The sequence below is a fragment of the Mercurialis annua genome, linkage group LG7 (assembly GCF_937616625.2).
Source record: "Mercurialis annua linkage group LG7, ddMerAnnu1.2, whole genome shotgun sequence".
Taxonomy (NCBI): domain Eukaryota; kingdom Viridiplantae; phylum Streptophyta; class Magnoliopsida; order Malpighiales; family Euphorbiaceae; genus Mercurialis; species Mercurialis annua.
The window spans coordinates 40,825,147-40,836,180 of record NC_065576.1 but is presented as its reverse complement, the minus strand read 5'-3'; the positions used below and the strand labels follow the sequence as shown (position 1 = coordinate 40,836,180).

Sequence of the window (11,034 nt, the reverse complement as noted above, 5' to 3'; positions counted from 1 at the left end):
ATGCTATTTCTATTTTTATTTTTGTTAAAATTTCATCATAAATCTCATGAATTCTACTATTTATAAATTGTAAAATTAATTTGTATGATAAATATATCAATTGAAAGTGTAGAAGCTAGAGAACAGATAAAAAAATGTCATTGGTAAGAACTATTTTTTCCTTTTAAATAAGTGTAATAAATTCATAATAGAGAGTACATAGTCTACCGAGCGCAACCTACAAAATTGAGTCAAAATGTTAATTATCTTTTTAACTTATGGGGCAATTTCCTCATCTATCCTAGCTTAACTTGCAATTTCCGTCGAGGTTTTGAACGTCTTCAAGCAGATTTCAACTTGGATGACGCCGAAGCCAGGTGGGAGAGGATTCTGTGTCCAACGAACATTAGAAAAACTCCCAAGAAACTAAGTGCTTTCAATGTTGTGAAAAGATCCAACTGTTCACCAATCAAACAAAAAGGGTGTTAAGTAAACCCAACTAGCATATCAGATATATTCTACCACAGCCCGATTACACGACACGAAATTAAGCGGGCTTTGGATCGAGTTTATGAGTGCAGATCATAGACAGATTAACCCATTTAAAAAACAAAAAAGAATCAATTTAATTAGGGATTACCAGTGTACAATTCATAAATTCATGCAACAAAAGTTCAGTTGAGTAGGCAATCAAAAGCTCAGTTTTAGGGGTACAAGTGTACAATTCATAGTAACAGATAGAAATGAACGAAATAAACAACTGACCTTCAGCCAGAAAAGCGCATAGAGTAGCAAAACTGCTCCAATTCCCAAATGGAATAGGAAGGCAAATGTGGCAGATACAGCTGAAGATGGGAAGTTCTTCAAATTCACCCCTAGACGCAATAGCTGGCAAAGAAAAGATGATTACTATAACATGAGTAGCTTCTTAAGCAACACAAGAAAGAATAACCAATTCAAATTCTATCATATATGGACAAAATCATAAAGCAATATATAACAGGCGATACACAAAAGGTTATCAGATTTAATTGCATCACTAACCCCAATTAAGAATCCAATAAATGGCACAAGTGTAAGACCCAAGAAGGCTAGAGATAACTCCTTAGCTGGGTGCTTTTCAGGTGCCCTGAAGATGTGGTTAATTTCTGCTTTTGGACCGTATCTTGAGTAAAGATCAACAGGCTGTGGAGGCGGACGTGGTGCACTCTCAGGTGCTTCTGGTAGGTCTAGGTCAATATGACCAATGGCCTTTAAGAAAGAGTTCTCCTGAAAAAAGACGAATACAAATTGTATCGTGCTTGTATTTTGAATCGGAAAATACAACTAAGAAATTTTCAAACATTAAAAGATAACTTACCATAACAGCATCACCAACAGTGAGCTGGATGTTATATCTGCCCGATAGATAATAAAATTTCTCAACCAATCCAAGAAAATCCTGCAAAACAATTCACAAAAAATCATAAGAACATCCAAATACAATGTTATGAGATAATATATATTAAACAGTGCATAAAAGAACCTCTGCAAAAGAGGCAATAACTATTAGCATACACCAAAGATGAGATATTCTGACTTAACTTTCCACTAATGATTTTAGAAAAATTCGAACATGAACCCAAGAAGTCATTCAATTTCCATTAAGTCAATTATCAGCACTAGTGGATGATGGATAACAACTTTTATCTGATTCTATTTGCAAGCTCAAAAAGGATGGATTGACCACTGATCAGCGAAAACTCTTGCGCGTATTAACAAACTAACTGCAGTTCAACTGCTCAAAACTTTCCCCAACAGCAAGTAGCAATTGAAGAACTACATAAAAAGATTGCAAAAAGAGATTAAACGTTATGAAAGAAATTTACCAGTACTATCTCAAACTTCTTTCCAGAGTTTCCCACAATAAAGACATGCTCCACATCAGTCTCATGTTTCAACTTGAAAATTGCCTGCAAACAAGAAATTCTTAGTGACAATTTCAGAAACTGAAAATAAGATGAAAAACAGAAAGCACTACAGACCTGATGTGGCTTAAAAGCATTGCCAAGAGGAGTTGTCAATTTGAATGACAGCCGCAACTTCTGGAGGTGGTTAGCTGGTAAAGATACAAGATTTTCTCCAGCCAAATCTAGCCTACACAGATTCAAGGATTAGCACCACAATATATCAATGCCATGTAGTAAAAGTAGTCCAAATATAACTGACGACAAAATATCTACAAAAGGGTAAAAACATCACATATTAACATGTGACATGACAAGCAGCCAACACAACTATGTAAATAAAATGAAGAATTATGTGTCGGGGGGAGGCTAAAGGATGTAAACATACTTTTTTTGAACTTCTGTGATCCCGAGATCACTTTCAAGCACTTCTATTCCAGCATTGTCAATTTTGATAACTCCAGTAACAAATATTGGAACTTTAGTTTGGCCTCCCGTGGTGTAAATATTTTTATGAGCATCGTCATGAAGCAGAGTCTACAGAATTGTTAATCATGTTATGAATAGATAGATAAATCCAGAAAAAAATTGACACACGAAAGTAAGTAAGAATACCTCAAAAACAAAAATGTATTTTCCAACATCAATGCTCTTTGGCAAAGCATCCAAGAAAAATATGCCACTTTCAGAGTCAAAATTGAGTTCCTAAACATAAAGATGGAATAAACCAATCAGTTTAAGAAAAGAAGTCCGCTGTTCAGAAGAAAATTAGAAGAACAAGCAAAAGGTAGATATGAGAATTAAGATGCATCAAGTGATTGGCCAAAAATTGAGTCATAGACACACCTGGTTCTCAGTTATGGAAGTATCCTTTGAACCAGAACTGTAAATTCGTACGAGTTTTACTGTCAGAGAAGGTGCATTTGAGCCAAGAACGGTATTCACCTTAACCTGAACATGTTTACAGAGGAAAATATATCATACTATTTTATTAGCAGGAACTAGGAAGAAAATAGAAACTTCAAAGAATCATGAGATATAGTGGTAATAAGGAAAAAAAATAATCTTTATTGTTGCCAGATAAGAGGATGAATTTTTTTTGAATGCCATGTAAAATAAGTAAGATTAAATTTCAAAATATATATGCACAAGTGAGAAATACCTTAAGGGTGTCCTTCTTGGACAAAGAAAGAACAGTTGCTGGAAGAGACAATATTAAGGGAATGGTCACCCTGCACCAAAAAGTATGACTTCAGTCAAAAGTTAAAGAAGATAGAAGTTACTAGCAGATTTTGTCAGAAACAATCCAGGACTGGTAAATTATAATAATAAAGACCATTGCTGTCATATTTATGTTAAAACTAAATAAACCTAACAGCAATAGCATGTTCCATAGAAATCTTGCTGTTTCTAGATATTTTGTTACTGAATATTGTGCTTTTTTTTGTTCAAAGAAATCAAAATCATGTCTTATGAGGTATCACTAAAAATTGAAACCGCCATGTATGATCATATAGTCATATAATGCTAAACATCATCGTGTAAAAGAGTCAGGAAAGTACTTGCCTATTTCTCTCCAGATAAGCCAACGAGTCTACTTGGTTGAATAGATCTTGAGCATCACCAGGAATCCCAATGCCGAGGAAGAACTTGGCCAAACCCACAACTTTTTCGCTAGGCAGCTGAAAACCCAAAGCAAAAGTATTAGAAACATTTATTTAAGAGCACTAGAGAAACAAAATGGAAAAATTAACATTCCTAACTGACATTTAAGCTTCCTGAGGTCACATCTGCAAATTCTATCAATCCTCTGACAACAGAAGATGTAGTTGAAAGAGAACCTTGATGTTCATGCGCATCAACCAGCTTCTCATCAAAGTAAAAGGCTCCATCATCTACAAAAAGGAGAAGTATCTAAGTAAGCAAGCATCAACTAATGTATAAGACAAAGATAACAACCAAGTCAAATTGCATAGTTTTATTAGAAACTAAAAGCTTTGGATGAGATAGCATTCTATTATATGTTGCATGAGTTATTCCATATCCTGACACAGTGAATAACTTAATTAAGTACCCTGTTATTCTGAGAACATGTGTAAGACAATACCAGTCTGGCATTGATACAATACAACGCCACACAAATTATCATCAGATGATAAAGTTCGTCATGACATTCCTATAGTCAGATGAGTCAGAACTAACTTGTTAGTTACATTACAGACACAATATGTGTTCTCCAAAGAATAAGACCGAAATCAAACACAATTTATAATTTATATTCATTCATTTCAAAAGCAAACTGCCAGTCAAATTATCTTCCATAAAATTGATTCTAACATTATTCAAATAAATAGAGAATTACAATTATAGTCATCACTGTGAAAGGATTTTTGTGAGCATACCATACTTCTCAATGCTGTCAAAAAGCTTTAATATATCATTCTTAGTTGTGCCAATCTGCAAGCAGTAAACACAACATTAAATGCTTACATTGTTAGCACAAGAGAAAGGGCAGTGAGACAAGCACTCTAAAGTAATAAAGGGATAGCTAACAGAGAATTTCAGACAGCTCTAAAAACAACTAGCACATTGTTTATGAGCTAGTCAGGCGAATATGCAAGCATAAAAAGCAAACCACATATCAGAATTAAGATGATGCTTTGGCAGCACAAATAAGCAAGAGCGCAACATTAAATCGTTCCTTAAGGAGCAAGAAGTTCTATGTATGAGATCAGGAATATAAATTTTCCCCCTAAAAGCAATTATCCGTTCACCAATGTAGTTAATTCTCTATAGTTTTAACACTTATACACATGGTAGAAAAAGAGGTTCATGCTAGGCATGCTGCATGTTCCAAGCAATTTGAAACATTGTGAATGATAAACCATATAACAGAATAGACATTACTATTTAATTGAAGAAAAAAAATTATCAATGGAGCATTTGTTCATATAAGACCAACATAGCAAGTTATGTGACCCATTTCAACGCCAACAAGATGTACAAAGACAGTAGTTTCAAAGACATAAAAGAAAAATAAAAAAACATGACATATTTATAAAATACCAGAGACTGGTCAATCTCAGAAGATGAGAGCGAGATCACTCCAGCAAGAGTTTCAAGTGCTAAACCTGGAAAAGGAAATGATAATTAGTCTCACTATATGTCATGGAAGTGCTGCACCAAATTTTCAATTTTAAATGAAGTGCTTAATCCTTTATTTAGAAAACTTCCGATCATGGTATGTCCTCAACATATCCATCAGTTTAAGGGTTATGCAAAATATTCAAGTTGGAAGACTGAAATAAATAAGATGAGAGATGTTTAAAAAAACTTTACACATCCATTCATTTTACAATAAGATTTCACTGCAATAACAGCATGCACCTCCAAAAGGATGAAATAAAGAAAGGGGGGCAAAAGGGTGTGTGAATGAATTTACAAGTGTAGCTAACAATGACAGATTATTACCTGCAGCAAAGGTACTAGACTCAGGATTATTAGAGCTATAGCGCCATCTTCCATCACTCTGGCTCAAAGCCTGCCCAAATGTCAAAAATTAGTCTATGAACTCGAAACATCAGGTTAAAAAAATATTGATTGCTATACAAAAAGAAAATCCAAAGATGTTTATTAACTAAAAGTAGCAGAATGAACTGCAAAATCAGAACCAACTACTGACCAGCCCAAATGTGGCCATACCAGCAGCTAGACCCATAAGGGCCCTACCCTAAGTACAAATGGGGAATTCAAGTGGAAGGTGTTACACTTGCTGATCCTAACCCCAACTGTCATAATTATGCCAGTAAGTAACTACCAACCTTGATCGAGCGAAAAATTCCTTCAGCATCTCCAAGGTATAGATCATCTTTAGATAATTGATCCTGCATTTGAACAATTATACATAAAACACACAAAAATTTAATCAGAGATTTCAACTGTTTGGTCCACTAGTCGTGCAAGGGAAAAGAAATAAAAATTAAAAGGGTGGCATGAGAAGAAAACAAAAGATTAAAAATAATCATTTCCATTATTTGAATTTAAGAAGAGAAGTAATTGTATTTACAATTGTACCCATTTTAAATGACTTTTATCCATCATAAAAAGTACATTAAAATTTTATTAAATCTATTTTACTTTATTTTCCCCACAAAATGACTCAAAGTAGGAACAGAATGGAGTCTGAAATTATCAGATGAATTAAGTGAATAGGAAAAAATGAAGAAAAGAAACTCAAGCTCAAGTGCTTAAATTTGGGAAGGAGACTGAACAGGAAGGCAGGACAAAGATAATATATAAACAGTACTTCAATGCATTAATTACCTTGATAAGTACCAAACTTCCAACGGAATGGTAGAAATTAAGCAACGAACTTGCACTCTTTACAGAACTTTGAAGTTCGGAAACAACTCGCTTCAAAAGAAAAAGTAAATCCGGAGATCAGCATATATAACATGTTCTAACCCATATAATAAAAGACAACTCTAACCCATATAAACTACAAACAATAAGAAGTAACTAAATACCTCATAAACTTCCTCTTTGACTTCACATTTTAAAACTCTATTCGCTTTAAGAGCATAGAAAATATCCTTGGAAGCTGAAGATGAAGACCCAAGGGTTTCCACTACAGACTGACAAGCTGCGACGCTTACGTCAGGCTTTTTGTCAATTCCAAGAATCTCAAATGTCCGAAGCGCCTCATATGTTTCTCGCAAACTGTTAAGAAATTGCATCATCTAGTCAACAGGTTGTAGTTCAAGAAATGAAAAATCAACATTTGATCCATACAATGCGAACACAAAAATCATACAAAACCGTCAAAACAAATATCTACGAGTTATGATAACAAATTCAACACGTACAGCATAGCATCCAAATTGCGCCAAGTAAAAGCAACACAAAACGCATAAAACGACATTATATTTTTATCTATTTCATTCTAGCAGCTGAAATATAGAGAAATTAACAATTAACATAACAACCTGCTAAATGAACCGTCGATCGGCGAAAAAAGTTCCGAAGCGGCAGATCGGTGAGAATCGGAGATCGGATAAAAGATCGAAGCGGAAGCAGAAACTGAGCAGATTAATGCTACATAGATCAGAAATTGAAATCCGCCGACACTGTTATTATTTCTACTTCTAGCCATTCCTGCATTGAATTAATCAACAAGGCGAATAAATAATCATTATAATTGAAGATTTCATTACGTAAAACAGATATGAATTGAATAAAAAATGAAGAGAACGAGTGTAGATCGGGGAAGGAGGCCGTACGTGCGATGGATGAGTCGGGTTAGGGACTCAGTGTGGAACTCGTTGGGAGTAAACTGGTATTGTCTTCTATTCTACTGCTCAAACTCGAAGACGAGAACTATTAGTGAAGTCTTTCATCTTTTGTTCCGATATTGCCCTTGTTGTTTTATTTTAATTACCATCAGGTCAGGTCCAACTGCAAACTATCCTTTCTTATAATAGAGGAAATTATACCATTTATCAAAAAAAATAAAAATAATTACAAAACTACATATTGATTTTTTTTATTTATAAAAATATTAATAATATTTACAAAAGTAAAAAAAAATAAAAAATAATATCAAACATACGGTGTATATTGTAGGTATAATGTCAGTATACTAATAAACTAACATTATATTAACATTTTATCAACATTATATCAAAATTATACCGATATTATACATACTAAAATTTTATTAATATTAAATGAAAATTTACCAAAATTTCATCAGATCGTATACTAAAAATTAAATTAATAATATACCAAAATTATACCAAAAGTGTACACATCAAAATATACTGAAATTTTTTTATTACATCAACATTACACCACGTCGCATACTAAATATTAACCTAACAATATACTAAAATTACACCAACAATATACAAATTCTCTAGTTCATTACCAACTATAGTGAGAAGTACATATAAAAAAAATATACATGTTATCAACTTGAAAATATATATATAAAAATTTATAATCGATATACCAAAAATATACCGAAATTATACTAATAATAAACCAAATATTATTTTTAAATTATTTGATTTATAGTTTTAGTATTTCAAAATTATACCATAATTATACCGACATTATACAAATCGTACTTTTGTAATTATTTCATTTTTTGATACTTTTGTAATTAATTTTAAATCAGTCGTATTTTTGTAAATAAAAAAAATTTACAGGTATTTTTGTAAATATTTTTAAAATTTTAGGTACTTTTGTCATCGTCCCTTCTTAATAAAGAGTTTGGATCTGGCCTGGGAAGGTCCATTATTGAACAAAGGATCACTTTGGCCCCTCAACTTGGCACAAAGTATCAAAAACGTCCAAATTAGCAAAACGGGATCACTGTTACCCTGAACTTGTTAAATTTGGTACAAAAACCCCCTCCCCACTCTCACTTAAGAGAGTGAGATACACTCTTCGGGTTTCTTTTATCCTAGGTGGTTTTAAATGGTAAAAAGGTTAAAATGATCCTAATTATTTCTTAACATTTTAAATTAACTCCTAATAATTTAAAACAAAAACAATTTAATCCTTTTAAATTAAAATTTTATATAACAAATGAACTCCTAAATTTGTTTATATATAACAAATTAATCTCCAAATCAATTTTTTAATAAAAACATTAAAATTTTTAAAATTTTTAACAAAAAAAATTAAATTTTTCTATAGACCCGTGGGTCCTCAAGAACAGACCCGTGAGTTTGTTCTCCTCGCCGGAAACTGAGAAAAAAATTTATTTTTTTTTTGAAAAAAGTCTAAAAAGGCCCCTGAGTTAATTAGGTTTAAATTATAACTTATTAGTATTTAAATATGATTAATTAGGGTAATTTTTAATTAATTAATAACCCACTCTCCAATTAAGATGTCACGTCAGCATAGGGTCTTTTTGTACCGATTTTGACAAGTTCAGGGTAAAAGTGATCCGGTTTTTTCAATTTGAACGTTTTTGATACTTTGTGCCAAGTTGAGGGGGTAAAGTGATCCTTTGTTCGTCCATTATTTGGCCCAACCAACACTTGTAAGTAAGTCGATTCTAAAATTACTAGCCTCAGAGGTGGCCACGGTTCACAACCCGGCGGTTCCGGTTCGGAACCGCCGGATCACGGTTCAAGAAAAGATGGAACCGGCCCGAAACTGTCTAAGTGACGGTTCCGGTTTCGATTCCAGTTCTGGATTTTAGACGGTTCAAAAAAATTGAAAATAAAATTTAATTTAATTTTTTAAAAATTTAATTTAAAGATAAATAATGCATGAAGATAACATTGCAAAAAAATAATGAAATAAAATAAATTATAAATATTATGTTAACCAAAAAAATTAACTAAAACAAATATAATATATATCTTTATATATAATAATCCTTCCGTCCCAATAGAGTTGTCCATTTTATATATATTAAAATAAATTAATTTTTTATCGACGGGTTCGACCATTAAACTGCCGGTTTCGAGCCAAAACCACGGTGCACGATTCAAAAAATTTAGAACCGGCCCGAACCGGTGTGTCCACGGTTCTGGGCCGGTTTTGATCCGATTTTGGGTTTGACCGGCTCCGAACCGAATTTGACCGGATCGGTTCCTAGCCGGTTTATGGGCTGACCCGACCCATGGCCAGCTCTACTAGCCTGTGTTGGATATTGAGTATGCAAAAATCGAACAAAATTAAAACAAAGTAACATTGTACCTTGAACATCAATTTTTCACCATAAGTAATTTTTCAGCTTAGATCATTTGTTCAAGCAAAGAGATTGAGCAACATTTCATAAGGCACGAGTACCAACATTTCAAGTCTTTTGAATGCTATTTTGAGATGAGGTTTAGTGCAAATTGGCATAAGACAAAGTAATTCTTATAGGGTATTGGTTTCAAATTTATTGCTATGGGTGATTAAATAATTGAATCGGACTAGCCAGTTTAACAGATTGAACCAGAAACCGATTGAGGAATTTGCACAAAATACTCCTTTTTTTAACTTATTTGTTTTAAATATCTCAATTTCAAAAATTTACTTTTTTACTCTATTTTTCTATTGTTTTTAGTTGTACCTCAATTAGCAAAATAACTTATTTGTATTTTTACTCTCCTTCTTTTAAACACATGCATATCTCATTTTTCCTTTTTTTCTCTCTCCTCCGTTTTTTCTTTCCTCTTTCTCCTTTTTTTTCGTTTTTTTTCTTTTCTCTCCTTTTTTTTTCTTCCTTCTCATTTTTTCTTTTATCTCTCTTTTTTTTCTCTTTCCGCATCCTTCTTTTTCTTTTCCTTCTTCTTCTTCTTTTCCTTGTCTCAGCAACTTTTTTCTTTTTCTTCGTCTTTTTCTTTTTACTAATTATGAATGAGTTTAAGAGATAATATGATGGGTGATAGATGAGAAACTTCTTCTTTTTCTTCTTCTTTCTTTCTATGTTGTTTTAAATTATTGTAGTATCGTTTTCTGTAAATTTTTTCATTTTTGTTGAAAAAATCGTCATTTTCTTCATTAATGATGTTTTGACCTGGTTTTCAAACGTTTTTAATTAATTTTAAAAATCGTTTGAAACTGTTTTTTTGAAACTGTTTTATACTGTTTGAAACTTTTGTAAACGGTTTGAGACTGTTTTATACTGTTCGAAACTGTGTTAAAACTGTTATTTTTAGACTTTTTGAAAGTGTTTTTTAAAAACCTGTTGATACAATTGCTGTCAAACTGAATATGATGAGGCTGAGTCGCGGACTAGGTCGCTCTCTTTTAGACGTTTCGCGGCACAGCTCGGAGGTGCAAAGCTGACTATCAACCGCGGCGTCCCTAGGATAAAACAGCCGGAAATACTGATCACACTGCACTGTGAAATCAGCTCTAAAACACTTTCTCTATATTGCTCTGTGTTTCTGTGTATTCTAAAATGAAAAATGAAGCCAGTATTTATAGGCTAAGAAAACATAGCTGCTGAGTGAACAATAAATACAGAAAATGATTTGTGATTTAATGAAGAAAAACAGCAACAGTCAGATGGAGTGGAAGAGTCATTACAGTTACAAAATAATTGAATAAAAAATCATTAATACTTTTGTATGCAAAAAATAAAGTGCTAGCCGAACCG

At 32.8% G+C, this 11,034-nt stretch overlaps 1 protein-coding gene across 1 annotated transcript; it reads right to left on the bottom strand.

The window, feature by feature from the left end:
• Positions 1–127: 127 nt before the first annotated feature.
• On the bottom strand, positions 128–7,310 carry LOC126655738 (dolichyl-diphosphooligosaccharide--protein glycosyltransferase subunit 2). Its single transcript, XM_050350021.2, has 20 exons — positions 7,205–7,310; positions 6,911–7,079; positions 6,452–6,644; positions 6,249–6,338; positions 5,747–5,809; positions 5,397–5,466; positions 4,992–5,056; positions 4,328–4,382; positions 3,693–3,820; positions 3,492–3,607; positions 3,088–3,157; positions 2,772–2,876; positions 2,541–2,630; positions 2,314–2,462; positions 2,004–2,115; positions 1,848–1,931; positions 1,340–1,420; positions 1,024–1,248; positions 745–867; positions 128–437 (listed from the first exon to the last, which is right to left on the bottom strand). The coding sequence occupies exons 2-20, from the start codon at positions 7,075–7,077 to the stop codon at positions 321–323; spliced, it is 2,103 nt and encodes a 700-aa protein (XP_050205978.1). The 5' UTR covers positions 7,078–7,079; positions 7,205–7,310; the 3' UTR covers positions 128–320.
• Between the last annotated feature and the right edge of the window lie 3,724 nt (positions 7,311–11,034).